Source organism: Pseudophryne corroboree, chromosome 10 (genome assembly GCF_028390025.1).
Source record: "Pseudophryne corroboree isolate aPseCor3 chromosome 10, aPseCor3.hap2, whole genome shotgun sequence".
In the NCBI taxonomy this organism is placed as follows: Eukaryota; Metazoa; Chordata; class Amphibia; order Anura; family Myobatrachidae; genus Pseudophryne; species Pseudophryne corroboree.
Genome location: NC_086453.1, coordinates 323,438,330 through 323,459,046, shown reverse-complemented (window position 1 = coordinate 323,459,046; position 20,717 = coordinate 323,438,330). Strand labels below are relative to the sequence as shown.

The following is a 20,717-nucleotide window of genomic DNA, read 5'->3' as shown; positions in this document are numbered from 1 at the left end:
TTCCACCTAAACAAAATAACTGGACCTTACGGAAGTAAAAATACATTTGAACAAGAAATATGTTTGAAATTGCAAATGACATCTTTAAAAGGGAGGCACGTAAGACGTCATGTGTTCTAGATCAGGGCTTCTTATGCTTCTTTGTTATCGTACAAGGAACATAGATTGTCTCTGGGCCTGATTCAGAGATGTAGGGTAACCACACAGCACCCGCATCTTTGTGTGATAATATGCTAATCCCGAGACGTCTTGTGTAAATAGGCCCCTCCTGCCAGCCTCTCTGATCTGCTGCTGCCTCTCTGATCTGCTGCTGCCTCTGAGGACTCATCATCGGATCATCTGCATGGCCATGCGACATCTGGGCCTAATTCATGTTTGTACGCAGCTGGGATTTTTCAGGCTACGGACTTGCTAAACATAACAAGTGAAGCTGCCGCCCAGAGAACAATACAGACGCTCCCGGTTTGAGTCTACGATCACGCAGACTGGCTGCGGCAGTAGCAACGCTGGCGCTCTGTTTCTCTGCATACATGATCGCAGGTGAAGGCACGTAAAGGTATCTAGCCTAGAGCTTCTGAAACCAACACTGCAACCTCAAGTCAACACCTGCTTAAAACCGTTCCTGCATTGCAGAGTGCACGGGCCCGATTAATAATGGGGAAGATGGGACTATATGCCTAAAGAGGGGTACACACGGAGAGATCTGACTAGATTGCTTAGAAATGAAGCACGGATCTCTCCGTGTGTATGCCCACATCGATAGCGATGCACGGCCCCGCGCGGCGCTATCGCTGGTGCTAGATTGGTCTGCATGCAGGCACAATCTAGCAGGTCACTCATCGCGCTGTGTGCTGAGCGATCTGTGCTAAATCGCTCAGCACACATCTCCCCGTATGTATCCCCCTTAATTCACGATTGTAAGGAACTGCACAGCGGCAAGGAAGCGGCTGTGCAATTCCGTGTATTTAAAATGCAAATGCAGCAGGAGGCGCCTGTAGGAGATAGACGCCTCCTGTTTGCATTAGGGAGGATCCGAGTGCTGTGCCTGAGGACACGGCCTCAGATCACCATCGGAATGGTTTTAGGCAGCAGTCAGCCTGCAGAAGCTGACGCTTACTCAGGCTGGCCGTCACATCCGGACACCCGGGCCCAGTAAGTCTGCGTCCGACAACGCATACCCTGGACCCGTCACGCCTTCAAAACAGGGGTGGCACTTGCCCATTTTGAAGAACGGTGCTGGGTGCCATCCCCCAAAAGTGCTGTGAATGACGGGGCTGCGAGTGATATCACAAGACGCATTCTGCAGCTGCGCAGGACGGGTCTTGTGCCTGTGCAGACCCATAACCGTTGTATGTGTATGCAAATCCTCGGGTTCGTGGACAAATATGAATTATTAGGCCCTATATCCTCAGGCCTCCACATAAAAATATGCAGATCATCATGACCACAGGGTCAGACAGAAGTCGTAAGCACTGTATTAAACTTTTATTTTTTATTATTTTTTGCTCTTAAAATTATGCAAATTATCTACTTATATGTACTTATGTATTTTAGGGACATACTGGGGCTGATCGTGTAGTACGGACACACCCACAGCACTGGCCATGCCCACATGGCATTGGACACACCCACACATCACTGTTCACGCCCACCTTACATTAGCCACACACCCACAGCACTGGTGACAGCTCATCCTCTTCTCACAATAGGATCCTGATCATTTGCAGCTCCAGGCCCTTGTGGCAGTTCCAGCCTTGGATATGCACCAGTGACATCCGTAAACCCTGATGAGCAAGCGGTACACAGCACACCTTGTAGATGGGACAAAAGTCCTCAGTGTTGGGATGTTAGAACTTTCCTCTAAAATATGGCGCTCAAATCTTCTGATTGTGCCAAGGCCAGTGTCTGTGAACTCCGACTGGCCCCGGCTGTGGAGTTCAGACGGCCATTCTGATAAGCTTAGTTTGCGGATGGAGTAGCGTGCCACAGAAGCCACGAGAAGGCATCATATTCCTTAGGACGCCTCCTGCTGCATTAGCATCATTTTGCACAGCCGCGGCATTACTGAATCAGGGGCCATAGTGTGGCAGATCTTGTGGTAACGGTCACTGACATTATGTAGAGTTTTGCTTGTTTTTCCAATAGGTACTGAAAGCAGGTAAGGCACAGTTACATACTGTACGTCCGGGTGGTCTTCAGGTTGCCGGCTGTTGGGGTCCCGGCGCTGGAATCCCAACAGCCGGCATACGACACCTTTTCTCCCTCTTCCGGGGACCACAACCCCCATGGAGGGAGAAGGGGCTCATTTACGCTCGCCCAGCTGTCAGTATGCCGGCGGTCAGCCAGCATACCATACTACACCCGTACGTCCAGCCTTCAGGAAACTGAGGGCCTGATTCATGTTAGTAAGTAAAGCAAAGTTTCAAGCAACTGGGCAAAACCATGTTGCCCTGCAGATAGGGCAGATGTAACATGTGCAGAGAGCATTAGATTTGGGTGGGTTATATTTTTTCTGTGCTTGGTAAATACTGGCCGCTTTTACATGTAGTCCACAAATATTAGACAGCTTTATTTTTACACTTCAATTTAGATTTCAGTTTGAACACACCCCACCCAAATCTAACTCTCTCTGCACATGTTACATCTGCCCCCCCCTACAGTGCAGCATGGTTTGCCCAGTTGCTTGATAATTTGCTTTACTTATAAACTTGAATCAGGCCCTGTGTGCGCACAGCACATGAGATTGGGGAATGCACCTCATTGTGCATAACCCGTACTATGGGCCTAATTCAGATCTGATCGCAGCAACAAATTTGTTAGCTAATGGGCAAAACCATGTGCACTGCAGCGGTGCAGATATAACATGTGAAGAGAGAGTTAGATTTGGGTGGGTTATATTGTTTCTGTGCAGAGTAAATACTGGCTGCTTAATTTCTGCACTGCAATTTAGATTTCAGTTTGAACACACCCCACCCAAATCTAACTCTCTCTGCACATGTTACATCTGCCCCCCCTGCAGTGTACATGGTTTTACCCATTAGCTAACAAATTTGCTGCTACGATCAGATCTGAATTAAGCCCTATAACAGAAGTAAGCTGTGGTAGAACACTGTGCACCACTACTGCATTCACACCATTGGAATTTGTTTATGTATCCGGGGCACTGCGTCCATGTATACGGTGCACTGCATCCATGTATCCGGTGCACTGCGTCCAGGTGTCCGGTTCACTGCGTCCATGTATACGGTGCACTGCGTCCATGTGTCCGGTGCACTGCGTCCATGTGTCCGGTGCACTGCGTCCATGTGTCCGGTGCACTGCGTCCAGGTGTCGGGAGCACTTCGTACCTGTTTCCGGAGCACTGCGTCCATGTATCCTGTGCACTGCGTCCAGGTGTCCGGTGCACTGCGTCCAGGTGTCCGGTGCACTGCGCCCATGTGTCCGGTGCACTGCGCCCATGTGTCCGGTGCACTGCGTCCATGTGTCCGGTGCACTGCGTCCATGTGTCCGGTGCACTGCGTCCATGTGTCCGGTGCACTGCTTCCAGGTGTCCGGTGCACTGCGTCCAGGTGTTCGGTGCACTGCGTCTAGGTGTCCGGTGCACTGCGTCCAGGTGTCAGGAGCACTTCGTACCTGTATCCGGAGCACTGCGTCCATGTATCCGGTACACTGCGCTCAGGTGTCCGGTGCACTGCGTCCAGGTGTCCGGTGCACTGACTCCTTGTGTCCGGTGCACTGACTCCATGTATCCGATACACTGCGTCCAGGTGTCTGGTGCTCTGCGTCCAGGTATCCGGTGCACTTGCGTCCAGGTATCCGGTGCACTTGCGTCCATGTATCCGGTGCACTGCGTCCATATACACTGTGTAGACCAAAGTGATTGGACATCCCCCACCGCACAAGCGAAATGGGGTGCTCCTGCAGCAGACACGTGTTCGTGAAGGTATAAAATGGCTAGGGCTGTACTGATTAGATCGTTTGCTAACGAAATGGCTTGCCGGAAGGAGCAACCAAGTTTTAAAAGGGGATCATCATAGGCTGCGCAGTGTCATGTTTCCAGGGCGATGCTGACTAGTATATAGAAAATTTGGTTACCCGGATGGACTGGCCAGCTCAGAGTCCAGATCTTAACCCCACTGAGTATCTCCTGGGATGAATTGGAGCGACGGGTGCTGTCACCACCTGATTTTCTTCAGTGTCACAGTTGGTCACTGTACTTAAGGCGGAATGGCAAAACATACTGCCTGCTGTCTACATAGCGCACCTGGTGCACTGTAGCTAATGGATAATTCACTGTTGCAGTGGAGGGTTATGGTAGGGACCAGGCGAGGGTTACAGTAATTTCTGGGGGGGGCTGTCAGGATTCTGATGGTCGGAATGCCGCTGTCTGTATTCTGACCACCAGCATCCTGTCCCTCAGGATATCATACTGAATCCCTTTAAACACTTCTTTTTCCAGTTCTATGCATCTGCTGCACTTGAAAACTTCCAATAATCTCAATTAGAGAACGGTGTATTTACAATGAGATGCGGTCACACAGCTTTGAGAGCGATAACGCCCCATTTTCTTAGAGACGTGTTTTACAGATTGAACACCTTTTGAAAAATTCCTATCCAATGCACATAAACAGCCTAAATTCATACATACAGTAAATGCACATGTAACATGGCAATAACAAACACATTGCAAGCATTTGGCTATTGCAGCATGTAAGGAGCAGGGACTGGTAATAAGGTGACAGAGTAAAGGGGTTGGGGGGGGGGGGGGGAGTAGGGGGCTAGAGCTCTTTTGAAGAGCTATGGACAGAGTGTGATGCTCTCATTATTACGGCAGCAACAAGTGATCGAGAACCTGGCTTCAGGTGATGGGAGCAGCCAACGGAAAAGCCTCACTATTTCTTATATGTGGGAATGTTATATGGAGTTGAGGTTATCGAAGAGTGGACAAAATGTAATGCCTACAAACCAGCCAATTCCGGTATAAAGAATATATGAAACAATTGCATAGGGAGTTTGGCTTTCCTTGAAATACTCCAGATAATGGCAGTACAATTTATCAGTCTTTTGTGTACTGCCAAAATTTCTTCTCCCACTTTCCCAAGTGCACCTCATTAAATGCTACAGTCTATTATAAGCACGCAGGAAGAAAAGAATAGACAAGAGCACTCCATTTAGTATTATACTGAAGGAAAGCCAGGTTGCAGCTTAGAGCGGTAGTATAGTCTACAGGACTGGGCTATGTTGGTTAAGATCTCACTACTTACTGGAGCTCCAAATGAATAACCTAAACAATGCAAAAATGTAATTTTACTTACAACACCAAGTGATGTTAGCCCAGAGTCAAAAGTATCAAGTACCTGGCCCCGTCACTTGATCCCAAGGCTGTCATTGAGCTGCCATGGAGATATATTCAGACCATGCTTATAACTCTTACAAATACTGAAGTTTATATTTACTATAGTTACTGCAGTCTAGTACTATTAGTCATTATCAGGCCATTGGCTCTGAACGATCACATGACATCAGTGTCACAGGAACTTCTTCCCACACCTATAGAGTTCAGAGATTAGTAATATTAGTATTTGTGTTAGTAAGTGGACCCTTAGTTTTTGCTCAGCGTACTAGTAGTAATGCTAGATATTTTAAAAATGCATATATTACAAGGCTTCTGGTCCTGTTAATTCTCTCTTACTAACCTAACTTGCACAGCCCAGTGTTGTCTCCATGACATAGGGCGCGACCAGATTCCGCCTGATGGTAAAAACGTATTTAACCCCCTCACCTAGGGGGACGTACTAAGCAGTAATAAAAGTGGAGAAGTGAGCCAGTGGAGAAGTTGCCCATGGCAACCAATCAGCTGCTCTGTATAAGTTTATAGTATGCAAATTATAAATGTTACGTCAATGCTGATTGGTTGCCATGGGCAACTTCTCCACTGGCTCACTTTTATCACTGCTTAGTACATGTCCCCCCTAGACTGCTACATAACTGCGTCACAGAATCGCAAAGAAAATAAGTGACAGGTAATGTATTAAAACTCCAAAGTTCATTTGTCTTTATTTAATCAGGTCCCGCCAACCCCAGACCTTGTATTACCCACTGCGGAGTATGAACACTTGTGCTAGTCAGTCTCCGGCCGAAGCCTCCTCACAGTAAGGCTCTGTACTCGTGCGTGAACTTTCTGACACCATCCCTGGTCTCTTTTGTGCCTTCAATGAGCCGCGTTCTCCCCCGCTGCGACCAGCAGACATCGGAGCATTTCTGTCTTGTATTGCCTTTGTGTGCTCATTAAAAAAGAATCAGAAAATCTATTGAGTGCACGTTTAATGTAACACAGATGTGGGCCACACTATGGTTTGCTCTGCTTTTCAGATTTTCAGATTTTTTTTTTTTTCCACATTCATCAGTGTTTCTTATTATTTACAGAAAGAAACTCGAGACAGCGGAACAGACTGTAGTTTAAAAAAAAAAATCTATCTATATATACATATATATCAGGTAGTGTGGAATGCAGATCGCCTTCCAGAGCAAACCGACCAGTTTGGCAAACGCTGATAGACTATGACAGCCCATGCTGTTCAATCTAACACTCGGAGAAAGCCTCCGAGTGAAAAACCTCATTACACTTGAAGACCTTGAGTGACGAACTCTATTACCAAGTTGAATGTTTGTCTACCAGGAGTCCTGGGCAACAGAAGCATCTTTGTTCCAGGGGCCGGGTTCCCTTTTCCCCATTTCCTCTGTGTACATTCCTTTTAACTTAGCACTAAAACTTTTCTGGAGCTCAGTGAACTGAATTCCATATGCAGGAAGATGATTTTATAGCATTTGCTTTTAAATCAATAGAACGGCGAAAGGAGGTACATTTCACTGAAAGAGAACCCTGGGCTACCACGCCCTCCCCCACCCAACCCCCATTTGTACAGGATTAATGTCACTTTCCTTTGTAACAGTGCATTTGTAATAGAAATAAAAGGCAGTTTATGGAGGAGATGGAATATGTGTTGGGTGGATTTAGTTTTATAGCCCTGCTCCCTGGCCAAAAGGGAAAAATATTTAAAATGTAAAAATCTGAATATTACTACAGACCTGAACGGTGTAATTGCAAACCAACCCAACTGTATTGGTGGAAGAATTCCTCTTTTGGACTTAAGATGGTGCTTGACCATGTCTATGAAGACATGAAAAAAGTACAGCGCCTCCTACAGTCCCTGTCCATTTTACTTGTATAGTAGGGAAGCATTCAGGCTGTCTGTATCCCGGCAATACCAACGGCGGAATACCGACCCCATTCTGAATGCAGGCACCGGCATCCAGAATGGGTGCACCATCCCAGCTCCAGAATACCAACAGCCGGGAGGAGGTTAGGTTTAGGCTGCATCCCAGGAGGTTAGGGTTAGGCACCCCATCGGAGGGTTAGGGTCAGGCAGCGGGGACACAGGGTTAGGTTTAGGCACCTGTGGGGGGAGGTTAGGGTTAGGCTGCGGGTAGGGAGGGTTAGGGATTGGGGAGAGAGGAGAACACCCCTTACTCACCCCTGTCGGCTTCTTCCACATCGGGATCCCAGCATTGGTATTTTGAGCGCAGGGATCTCATACTGATCCCATATAGTGGGTGCGCTCCCACCTTAGAACCCTGTTCCACTGAGCCAGAACCTGCCTTGGTGCCCCTGAAGAAGGAAGGATCCAATGTACGTAGATGGCTGCAGCGACGACTACCAGCCCTAAAAGCATCACTCCGTTCTGTTGCCTCTGTGATGTAGTCACATTGTAATGTCCTATTTCTAATCAATATTGTGAGTGGACATTTAAATCTAGTGTCAGTGGGTGAGAGGACAATGTACGGGGTGCATCCAGCAGCAAACACTGCCGCAGTCAGCTCTGTAAATGTTCCTTTCTGAGTAACGAAGGCTACAGGGCACGCACACTGTCCAGTGATTGCGGACCAAAGGTTCCCTTGTCCGTTTACGTGTTTCGCTAGCGTTACAGAATTCTGTCTGCCAGATAATTATTCTGGTTACTTCACACGTGCGATCGAGAGACTGTTCTGCAGGTTGTAAGAACTTTTCTGAAACCAGACTCTGTCCTTTTGTAGCACTTGCGTCTTATCTTCAGTGTCCCCAAATATTTCATCAGGTGGCACTACATTGGGTTTTCTGCCTCTCCCAAGAGTTAGAGCAGCTACAGTCATTTGTTTTGAATGATTCCGCAGTTATGTGATGTGTTTCTGTGTGTAGATGTATTACCACTTATAAGTGAGTGGAAAATATGTTTCTTTTTTATATCTTATAAGGGAATTAGTGCATTTAGCTGTGAAAGTATATTTGCTGAATCCTTTGTTTTATTTGGAGAACTTTGCAACAGTCCAAACTCTCCTCTCTTCCTTTTTATAGAACGCAGGTTCAGAGGGTGAGGAGGCCCCGTTGTTGTACGAGTCCCCAGGGACTGCTTCCAAGATATTCTGATATCCAGGCTGAGGGACAAGAACAACTGTTCCTACTGACAGACAACATCCAGGATGAATTGTAAGTATCTTACTAACTAACCTGCCTTCGGTCAGTCTGATACTGGATCCTGCACTCCCTCACATCTAATCATATCTCATATATTTGGTATGGCACCACTGGTCCGATACGATGGTGCGTCCTCAGACAAAGCAGCGAATCAGAGAAGCCGACAGATGCGTCCTACACATTTAGTTTATTTACAAACAGCCACTGCGTACATTACAACACAATAGCCTATACCATGCACTATAAAGTCCAATATTTCACTTATCGGTATTGCAAAAAATTGGCTGCCCCCCGCAGGGGGTGATCCCTTTTCAGTACAGGATCAAAAGGTAGTACTAAACACAAACTTCAGAGAGGATGCCATAATTAAAATAGTACAACTGTTTATAAAAATGTCAAAAATAAAGTAGAACCTTTCTGGATCATTAAATTACATCAAATTTTCCAATCCAGAATGGGTTGGTGTGTTATCTTCCTTTTATCTCAATCCAGTACGGGACTAGCGGGATATTAGCATCACTTGATGGATCATGCAACAAGTCCTCGACACACACACACCATGCAGTCCAAGCCACAATATGAATAGATTATGACCACTTGCTGTCCTACCCCTTTCAGGGTGTGAGCTCTTGACAGCAGTTGTTCCCACTAGTTGTCAGTACTTCACTTAACATCCAGTGCGTTTCGCCAAACTGACTTTCTCAGGGGTGTGCAGGTTTCCAGTGGCATGTTCCTAGCATGTGTCCCACTTGCTCATTTGATCAAGTATGTGTGTGTGTGTGTGTGTGTGTGTGTGTGTGTGTGTGTGTGTGTGTATATATATATATCAGTGTATAAAATATATCCAGTATAGAAATGTTGTTCTCGATTATGCTAATACATACTTAAAAGTTTGAACAGACCAATTTCCATTCAAGTAGTTTTATCAATAATAACCTTTAAACTATGCATCATTCAACAGGTGAGAGACCTATTACATACAGCAAGACAACATAACATATTCATTGTACATTATTGTTATGTTTATGTAGCAAGTTTATATAATATACATTACATTACTAAAGAACTGGTGCAGACGGGATGCAGTCAATATGCCAGCTGTTGGGATCAGCTGGTGAAATACTGACTCCCGGAATCCTGACAAACGCTCGGTATTCCCAGTCGGTTGGTGGGTCCACGCCACCAACCGAGTGGGAATAGAACCGGGCCCAGTGCATGGCGAGCATAGCAAGCCCGCAAGGGGACTTGCCACCGGGATTCCGGCAGACAGTATGCCGCTGTCGGTATAGTCGGTAACATTGCAAAATGAGTAGAGACAAATGTGTTCTGTGTTTGATGTTACGCTCTCTCTCTCTATTTTCAGTTTTATTGCTGTTGAGCACATAGACAGCTACTGCGTGTTAATCTCATCCAAAACGGCCTATTTTCTTAAATGGGGCGAGTATGTGGATCGCGATGCCATCTTTCTGGAAATTAAATATGATGATCTATATCACTGTCTGGTTTCAAAGGATCATGGGAAAATTTATGTTCAGCTAACCAAGAAAGCAGAAACTTCCAGCAGTGGAATAGCTATACCAGGACCTTCACACCAGAAACCTATGGTAAGACCTTTAACAGGGTATTCAATTAGGTCTGTGTTTTCACCTAGATGAAAAAAACTTTGTTTCTCGCTATTTTTTAGGGCGAATAATGATTCACCCTATTCAATAGCAGGGCCAGTGTTTTCGACTAGGCGAAAAATTCGTCAGGAACAAAAAACATGTGGATCGGTGTATCCACATGTTTTTGCACCTGTGCCGGTGAAAATGTGGCCATTTTCTGCCTATTTTGAGGCATTTTTCACCAAGGCATTGGCGAAAATGTCTTAAAAACGAGGAAAAACATCCCGCAATTGAACAGGCAGGGGGGTGAATTCAATAGCTCCGACATATACGTTATGGTAAGAACTTACCATTGATAACAGTATTTCTCCTAAGACCACAGGTTGGACAGGATAACAATGGGATATGATGGGGCGACAGCGGATTGGCACCAAACGATCAAAAGCTTTCAGGCCTCCCAGGATGCAATGGGCCCGTCTATATATCCCCGCCCACTGGCTCAGGCAAATCAGTTGTATTCCAAAGCACTAGGCAGGAGCATCATGTAGAGCCCTAATCAGGTGAGAAGAACACACATGCACACCCTTCCGTACAAGAAGGAAGAGGTTAGTGAATAGAAAGATCCTCAAATCAGGTGCGTCAGGGTGGGATCCCTGTGGAACCTGTGGACTTAGGAGAAATACCGTTATCAACGGTAAGTTCTTACCTTAACGTATATTTCTCTGACGTCCTAGTGGATGCTGGGAACTCCGTAAGGACCATGGGGAATAGACGGGCTCCGCAGGAGACTGGGCACTCTAAAAGAAAGATTAGGTACTATCTGGTGTGCACTGGCTCCTCCCTCTATGCCCCTCCTCCAGACCTCAGTTAGATTTCTGTGCCCGGCCGAGCTGGATGCACACTAGGGGCTCTCCTGAGCTCCTAGAAAGAAAGTATATGTTAGGTTTTTTATTTTACAGTGAGACCTGCTGGCAACAGGCTCACTGCAACGAGGGACTAAGGGGAGAAGAAGCGAACCTACCTGCTTGCAGCTAGCTTGGGCTTCTTAGGCTACTGGACACCATTAGCTCCAGAGGGATCGATCGCAGGACACGTCCTTGGTGTTCGTTCCCGGAGCCGCGCCGCCGTCCCCCTTACAGAGCCAGAAGCATGAAGATGGTCCGGAAAATCGGCGGCAGAAGACTTCAGTCTTCACCAAGGTAGCGCACAGCACTGCAGCTGTGCGCCATTGCTCCTCATACACACTTCACACTCCGGTCACTGAGGGTGCAGGGCGCTGGGGGGGGGCGCCCTGAGCAGCAATAAAAACACCTTGGCTGGCAAAATAATCACAATATATAGCCCCAGAGGCTATATATGTGATAATTACCCCTGCCAGAATCCATAAAAAAGCGGGAGAAAAGTCCGCGAAAAAGGGGCGGAGCTATCTCCCTCGGCACACTGGCACCATTTTCTCTTCACAGTGTAGCTGGAAGACAGCTCCCCAGGCTCTCCCCTGTAGTTTTCAGGCTCAAAGGGTTAAAAAGAGAGGGGGGGCACTAAATTTAGGCGCAATATTGTTTATACAAGCAGCTATTGGCGAAAATTCACTCAGTGATAGTGTTTATCCCTACATTATATAGCGCTCTGGTGTGTGCTGGCATACTCTCTCTCTGTTTCCCCAAAGGGCTGTGTGGGGTCCTGTCCTCAGTCAGAGCATTCCCTGTGTGTGTGCGGTGTGTCGGTACGGCTGTGTCGACATGTTTGATGAGGAGGCTTTTGTGGAGGCGGAGCAGATGCCGATAAATGGGATGTCGCCCCCTGTGGGGCCGACACCAGAGTGGATGGATAGGTGGAAGGTATTAACCGACAGTGTCAACTCCTTACATAAAAGGCTGGATGACGTAACAGCTGTGGGACAGCTGGCTTCTCAGCCCGCGCCTGCCCAGGCGTCTCAAAGGCCATCAGGGGCTCAAAAAACGCCCGTTACCTCAGATGGCAGACACAGATGTCGACACGGAGTCTGACTCCAGTGTCGACGAGGTTGAGACATATACACAATCCATTAGGAACATCCGTTGCATGATCTCGGCAATAAAAATTGTGTTACACATTTCTGACATTAACCCAAGAACCACATAAAAGGGGTTTTATGTTTGGGGAGAAAAAGCAGCCGGTGTTTTGTTCCCCCATCAGATGAGTGAATGAAGTGTGTGAAGAAGCGTGGGTTCCCCCGATAAGAAACTGGTACTTTCAAAAAAATTACTGCTGGCGTACCCTTTCCCGCCTGAGGATAGGTCACGTTGGGAGATATCCCCTAGGGTGGATAAGGCGCTCACACGTTTGTCATAAAAGGTGGCACTGCCGTCTTAGGATACGGCCACTTTGAAGGAGCCTGCTGATAAAAAGCAGGAGGCTATCCTGAAGTCTGTATATACACACTCAGGTATTATACTGAGACCTGCAATTGCCTCAGCATGAATAGTGCTGCTGCAGCAGGGTCTGATACCCTGTCAGATAATATTAATACCCTAGACAGGGAGAATATGGTGCTAACATAGATCATATTAAAGACGTAGTCTTATATATGAGGGATGCACAGAGGGATATTTGCCGGCTGGCGTCCAGAATTAATGCAAGGTCCATTCTGCCAGGAGGGTATTAGAGACCCGGCAGTGGACAGGTGATGTTGACTTTAAAAGGCACATGGAGATTATGCCTTATAAGGGTGAGGAATTGTTTGGGGATGGTCTCTGGGACCATGTATCCACAGCAACAGCTGGGAAGAAAAATTTCTACCTCAGGTTTCCTCACACCCTAAGAAAGCACTGTATTATCGGGTACAGTCCTTTCGGCTTCAGAAAAGCAAGGGGGCCAAAGGCGCTTCCTTTCTGCACAAGGGAAGAAGGAAAAAGCTGCACAGACAGCCAGTTCCCAGGATCAAAAATCTTCCCCCGCTTCCTCTGAGTCCACAGCATGACGCTGGGGCTCCACAGACAGGTGCGGTGGGGGCGCGTCTCGGGAACTTCAGGGACCAGTGGGCTTGCCCACAGGTGAATCACTGGGTTCTGCAAGTAGTATCACAGGGATACAAGCTGGAGTTCGAGGCGACTCCTCCTCGCCGTTACCTCACATCAGCCTTGCCTGCTGCCCTCGAATATAGGGAGTTAGTACTGGCGGCAATTCACAAGCTGTACTTCCAGCAGGTGAAATCAAGGTACCCCTCCTTCAACAAGGCCGGGGTTACTATTCCAAAAATGTTGTGGTACCGAAACCAGACGGTTCGGTGAGACCCATTCTAAAATTTAAATCCTTGAACACTTATATACGAAGGTTCAAGTTCAAAATGGAATCGCGCAGGGCGATTATTGCAAGCCTGGAGAATTTCAGGGTATCACTGGACATCAAGGATGCTTACCTGCATGTCCCTATTTACCCTCCTCACCAGGAGTACCTCAAAATTGTGGTACAGAATTGTCATTACCAATTCCAGACGTTGCCGTTGGTCTGTCCCCGGCACCGAGGGTATTTACCAAGGTAATGGCCGAAAGAATTATCCAGTACTTGGACAATCTCCTTATAAAGGCGAGGTCCAGGGAGCAGTTGTTTGTCAGAGTAGCACTATCTCGGGAAGTGCTACAACAGCACGGCTGGATTCTGAATATTCCAAAGTCGCAGCTGGTTCCTACGACGCATCTACTGTTCCTGGGGATGGTTCTGGACACAGAACAGAAAAAAGTGTTTCTCCCGCAGGAGAAAGCCAAGGAGCTGTCATCTCTAGTCAGAGTCCTCCTGAAACCAAAACAGGTGTCGGTGCATCACTGCACGCGAGTCCTGGAAAAAATGGTAGCTTCCTACGAAGCAGTTCCATTCGGCGGGTTCCCTGCAAGAACTTTTCAGTGGGACCTCTTGGACGGGATCGCATCTTCAGATGCATCGGCTGATAACCCTGTCTCCAAGGACCAGGGTGTCTCTGCTGTGGTGGCTGCAGAGTGCTCATCTTCTAGAGGGCCGCAGATTCGGCATACAGGACTGGGTCCTGGTGATCACGGATGCCAGCCTTCGAGGCTGGGGGGCAGTCACACAGGGAAAAAATTTCCAAGGACTTTGGTCAAGTCAGGAGTCGTCCCTACACATAAATATTCTGGAACTGAGGGCCATTTACAATGCCCTAAGTCAGGCAAGACCTCTGCTTCAAAACCAGCCGGTACTGATCCAATCAGACAACATCACGGCAGTCGCCCATGTAAACCGACAGGGCGGCACAAGAAGCAGGATGGCGTGGCAGAAGCCACAAGGATTCTCCGATGGGCGGAAAATCACGTCTTAGCACTGTCAGCAGTGTTCATTCCGGGAGTGGACAACTGGGAAGCAGACTTCCTCAGCAGACACGACCTACAGAGAGTGGGGACTTCATCCAGAAGTCTTCAAACTGTTGGTAAACCGTTGGGAAAGGCCACAGGTGGACATGATGGCGTCCCGCCTCAACAAAAAGCTAAAGAGATATTGCGCCAGGTCAAGGGACCCTCAGGCGATAGCTGTGGACGCTCTAGTGACACCGTGGGTGTACCAGTCGGTTTATGTGTTCCCTCCTCTGCCTCTCATACCAAAGGTACTGAGAATAATAAGAAGGCGAGGAGTAAGAACGATACTCGTGGTTCCGGATTGGCCAAGAAGAGCTTGGTACCCAGAACTTCAAGAAATGATATCAGAGGACCCATGGCCTCTACCGTTCAGACAGGATCTGTTACAGCAGGGGCCCTGTCTGTTCCAAGACTTCCCGCGGCTGCGTTTGACGGCATGGCGGTTGAATTCCGGATCCTAAAGGAAAAGGGCATTCCGGAGGAAGTCATTCCTACGCTGATAAAAGCCAGGAAAGAAGTAACCGCAAACCATTATCACCGTATTTGGCGAAAATATGTTGCGTGGTGTGAGGCCAGGAAGGCCCCTACAGAGGAATTTCAGCTGGGTCGTTTTCTGCACTTCCTACAGTCGGGAGTGACTATGGGCCTAAAAATTGGGTTCCATTAAGGTCCAGATTTCGGCTCTGTCGATTTTCTTCCAGAAAGAACTGGCTTCACTGCCTGAAGTTCAGACATTTGTAAAGGGAGTGCTACATATTCAGCCCCTTTTGTGCCTCCTTTGGCACCTTGGGATCTCAACGTGGTGTTGAGTTTCCTGAAATCACATTGGTTTGAGCCACTTAAAACTGTGGATCTGAAATATCTCACGTGGAAAAAAGTGGTCATGTTATTGGCCTTGGCTTCGGCCAGGCGTGTGTCAGAATTGGCGGCTTTGTCATGTAAAAGCCCTTATCTGATTTTCCATATGGATAGGGCAGAATTGAGGACTCGTCCCCAGTTTCTCCCTAAGGTGGTATCAGCTTTTCACTTGAACCAACCTATTGTAGTGCCTGCGGCTACTAGGGGCTTGGAAGATTCCAAGTTACTGGACGTAGTCAGGGCCTTGAAAATTTATGTTTCCAGGACGGCTGGAGTCAGGAAAACTGACTCGCTTTTTATCCTGTAGGCACCCAGCAAACTAGGTGCTCCTGCTTCTGAGCAGACTATTGCTCGCTGGATTTGTAGCACAATTCAGCTGGCGCATTCTGCGGCTGGATTGCCGAATCCTAAATCAGTAAAAGCCCATTCCACAAGGAAAGTGGGCTCATCTTGGGCGGCTGCCCGAGGGGTCTCGGCTTTACAACTTTGCCGAGCTGCAACTTGGTCAGGGGCAAACACGTTTGCTAAATTCTACAAATTTGATACCCTGGCTGAGGAGGACCTTGAGTTCTCTCATTCGGTGCTGCAGAGTCATCCGCACTCTCCCGCCCGTTTGGGAGCTTTGGTATAATCCCCATGGTCCTTACGGAGTTCCCAGCATCCACTAGGACGTCAGAGAAAATAAGATTTTACTCACCGGTAAATCTATTTCTCGTAGTCCGTAGTGGATGCTGGACGCCCATCCCAAGTGCGGATTGTCTGCAATACTTGTATATAGTTATTGCCTAACTAAAGGGTTATTGTTGAGCCATCTGTTGAGAGGCTCAGTTATATTTCATACTGTTAACTGGGTATAGTATCACGAGTTATACGGTGTGATTGGTGTGGCTGGTATGAGTCTTACCCGGGATTCAAAATCCTTCCTTATTGTGTCAGCTCTTCCGGGCACAGTATCCTAACTGAGGTCTGGAGGAGGGGCATAGATGGAGGAGCCAGTGCACACCAGATAGTACCTAATCTTTCTTTTAGAGTTCCCAATCTCCTGCGGAGCCCGTCTATACCCCATGGTCCTTACGGAGTTCCCAGCATCCACTACGGACTACGAGAAATAGATTTACCGGTGAGTAAAATCTTATTTTCTCCGGCAGGGTCCACAGGTTATTCACAGGATAACAATGGGATTTCCCAAAGCAATTTAGTGGACAGGAGAACCTTACGCCCGAATTCAGCGTCATAAGAGGCAAAAGTATCCAAGGCATAATGTCTAATTAATGTATTAATGGAAGACCATGTGGCTGCCTTACATATCTGTTCTGCTGAAGCACCATGTTGTGCTGCCCATGAAGGACCTACCTTATGAGTAGAGTGAGCAGAGACATTAGCTGGAACAGGGAGATCAGCTTGAGAATATGCTTCTGAAATCGTCATTCAAAGCCATCTTGCCAGTGTCTGCTTTTCAGCAGGCCATCCTCTCTTGTGAAATCCGTAGAGAAGGAAGAGAGAATCTGTCTTTCTGATGGCACTGGTACGATCCACGTAGATCCTTAATGCCCGGACCACGTCCAGTGACGCATCTCCCGCAGAAAGTCCCGATACCGGAAAAGCCGGGACTACAATTTCTTCATTAAGGTGGAATTTAGACACCACCTTAGGAAGATACCCAGACCTAGTTCTAAGAACTGCTTTATCTGGATAAAAAATCAGAAAAGGGGAACGACATGACAGCGCTCCTAAATCTGACACTCTTCTAGCTGATGACATAGTCAGTAGAAAGAGAACTTTAGCTGTCAACCATTTAAGATCCACTTTATTAAGTGGTTCAAACGGAGCAAAGAAGAGCTTTCAGGACTAGACTTAAGTCCCAAGATGCTGTAGGAGGAACAAAAGGAGGTTGAATGTGCAGCATTCCCTGGAAAAAAGTATGCACATTCTGTAAATTGGCAATTTTCTTTTGGAACCCTACAGTCAATGCTGATACTTAAACTCTCAAGGAAGCCACCTTCAAACTTTTATCCATTCCTGCCTGAAGGAAAGCTAAGACCTTGGAAACTCTGAAAGATTTTGGGTCCATACTTCATTCACTGCACCAATGAATATAGGCCTGCCATATTCGGTGATAAATACGAGCTGTGGAGGGTTTCCTTGCTCTGAGCATTGTTTGAATTACCTGTTGTGAGAATCCTCTTGACTTCAGGATAGAGGTTTCAAGAGCCACGCCGTCGAAGACCGGAGCTATTAGAATCACGGCACCCTTTACTTGCTTTATTTTCCTCACCACCCTGGGTAACAGGATGATCGGAGGAAACAGATACGCCAGATGAAAGTCCCATTTCACTGACAAGGCGTCCACAAAGATTGCTTTGGGATCCTTTGTTCTTGACCCGTATGCGGGCACTTTGTTGTTCAGATGGGATGCCATGAGATTTATCTCTGGCAATCCCCACTTGTCTACTAGAGTCTGAAAGACCTCCGGGTGTATAGCCCATTCGCTTGCCTGAATGGCGTGTCGACTGAGAAAGTCCACTTTCCAGTTTAGGACTCCCAGAACGAATACTGCGGACAAGGCTGGGAGATGGAGTTCTGCCCACTTTAGAATGTGACTTACCTCCTTCATTGCTGTTTAGCTGCGGGTTCCTCCCTGATGCTTGAGGTACGCTACTGCCGTTGCATTGTGTGAGCGGATCTGGACTGGTTTTCCTTGAAGAGTGTCCTTTGCCTGAATCAGCGCCATATATATGGTCCAAAGTTCTAACAGGTTTACTGGCAGGCAACTTTCTTCTGTGGTCCATTGTCCCTGTAACCATATTTTTCCGGCCAGTGCTCCCCAGCCCTGAAGACTGGCATCTGTTGTCTGGATCTCCCAATCTGATATCCAAAAGGGTCTCCCCTTGTCTAGATGGGATGTCTGTAGCCACCAGGCTAATGACTTTCTTACCTTTTCTGAAAGTACCATACTCTTTTCTCTAACGTCCTAGTGGATGCTGGGAACTCCGTAAGGACCATGGGGAATAGCGGGCTCCGAAGGAGGCTGGGCACTCTAGAAAGATCTTAGACTACCTGGTGTGCACTGGCTCCTCCCACTATGACCCTCCTCCAAGCCTCAGTTAGATTTCGTGCCCGGCCGAGGTTGGATGCACACTAGGGGCTCTCCTGAGCTCTTAGAAAGTTATAGTCTTAGAATTTGTTCTTTTCAGTGAGACCTGCTGGCAACAGGCTCACTGCAGCGAGGGACTAAGGGGAGAAGAAGCGAACTCGCCTGCTTGCAGCCGGATTGGGCTTCTTAGGCTACTGGACACCATTAGCTCCAGAGGGATCGACCGCAGGCCCAGCCTTGATGTTCGGTCCCGGAGCCGCGCCGCCGTCCCCCTTACAGAGCCAGAAGCAAGAAGATGGTCCGGAAAATCGGCGGCATGAAGACTCAGTCTTCACCAAGGTAGCGCACAGCACTGCAGCTGTGCGCCATTGCTCCTCATACACACTTCACACTCCGGTCACTGAGGGTGCAGAGCGCTGGGGGGGGGGGCGCTCTGAGGCAGCAATAAAAACACCTTGGCTGGCAAAAATACCTCAATATATAGCCCCAGGGGCTATATATGAGGTAAATACCCCTGCCAGAAGTCCATAAAAAACGGGAGAATAGGCCGCGAAAAAGGGGCGGAGCCTATCTCCTCAGCACACTGGCGCCATTTTCCCTCACAGCTCCGTTGGAGGGAAGCTCCCTGGCTCTCCCCTGCAGTCTACAAGGGTTAAAAAAAGAGAGAGGGGGCACTAAATTTAGGCGCAGTATACATTATATATATAGATATAAAGCTATAGGGGACATAACTCAGTTAGTCCCTGCAGTATATAGTGCTCTGGTGTGTGCTGGCATACTCTCACTCTGTCCCCCCAAAGGGCTTTTGTGGGTCCTGTCCTCGTTTAGAGCATTCCCTGTGTGTCTGCGGTGTGTCGGTACGGCTGTGTCGACATGTTGAATGAGGAGGCTTATATGGTGACGGAACAGAGGCCGATATATGTGATGTCGCCCCCTGTGGGGCCGACACCAGAGTGGATAGAGAGGTAAAAGGTATTAACCGACAGTGTCAACTCCTTACATAAAAGGGTGGATAACGTAACAGCTGTGGGACAGCCGGCTTCGCAGCCCGCGCCTGCCCAGGCGTCTCAAAGGCCATCAGGGGCTCAAAAACGCCCGCTCTCTCAGATGGCAGACACAGATGTCGACACGGAGTCTGACTCCAGTGTCGACAAGGTGGAGACATATACACAATCCAATCCGTGACTTGATCCTGGCAATAAAAAATGTGTTATACATTTCTGACTTTAACCTCTATAAATGGGTTTTAGGTTTGCGGAGAAAAAACAGGCAGTGTTTTGTTCCCCCATCAGATGAATAAATGAAGTGTGTGAAAACCGTGGGTTCCCCCGTTAAGAAACTGGTAATTTATAAAAAGTTACTGATGGCGTACCCTTTCCCGCCAGGAGGATAAGTTACGCTGGGAGATATCCCCTAGAGTGGATAAGGCGCTCACACGTTTGTCAAAAAAGGTGGCACTGCCGTCTTAGGATACGGCCACTTTAATAGGTACCTGTTGATAAAAAACAGGAGGCTATCCTGAAGTCTGTATTTACACACTCAGGTACTAGACTGAGACCTGCAGATAGTGCTGCTGCAGCGTGGTTGGTGACCCTGTCAAACAGGGATAATAGTTGGCAACATAAAAACATATTAAAGACGTTGTCTTATATATGGGGGATGCACAGAGGGATATTTTGCCGGCTGGCATCCAAAATAAATGTAATGTCCATTCTGTCAGGAGGGTATTAGAGACCTGTCACTGGACAGGTGATGCTGACTTAAAAAGCGCATAGAGAGCCTTATAAGGGTGAGGAATTATTTGGGGATGGTCTCTGGGACCTCGTATCCACAGCAACTGCTGGGAAGAAATAATTTTACCTCAGGTTTCATCACAGAAAAAGGTACAGTCCTTTCGGCTTCAGAAAAGCAAGCGGGTCAAATGGCGCTTCCTTTCTGTACAGAGACAAGGGTAGAGGGAAAAAGCTGCACCAGTCAGCCTGTTCCCAGAATCAAGATTCTTCCCCCGCCTCCTGTGAGTACACACCATGACGCGGGTGCTCCACAGGTGTAGCCAGGTACGGTGGGGGGCCGCCTCAAAAATTTCAGCAATTAGTGGGCTCGCTCACAGGTGGATCCCTGTTTCTTCCAAGTAGTATTTCAGGGGTACAAGCTGGAATTAGAGATGTCTCCCCCCAGCCGTTTCCTAAAATATGCCTTGCTGACAACTCCCTCAGGCAGGGAGGCTGTGCTAGAGGCAATTAATAAGCGGTATTCCCAGCAGGTAATACTCAAGGTGCCCCTACTTCAACAAGGACGGGGTTACT

General features: G+C 47.8%; 1 protein-coding gene across 4 annotated transcripts in view; it reads left to right on the top strand.

Annotated features, from left to right (window-relative positions):
- VPS13D (vacuolar protein sorting 13 homolog D) overlaps nt 1-20,717 on the top strand; it is a 504,218-nt gene that overhangs the window by 469,464 nt on the left and 14,037 nt on the right. For all 4 annotated transcript variants that reach the window (XM_063943541.1, XM_063943538.1, XM_063943540.1 and 1 more), the window contains 2 exons: nt 8,393-8,524; nt 9,876-10,116. In XM_063943541.1, coding sequence (XP_063799611.1) covers nt 8,393-8,524; nt 9,876-10,116 — 373 coding nt within the window. The remainder of the gene's footprint in view (nt 1-8,392; nt 8,525-9,875; nt 10,117-20,717) is intronic.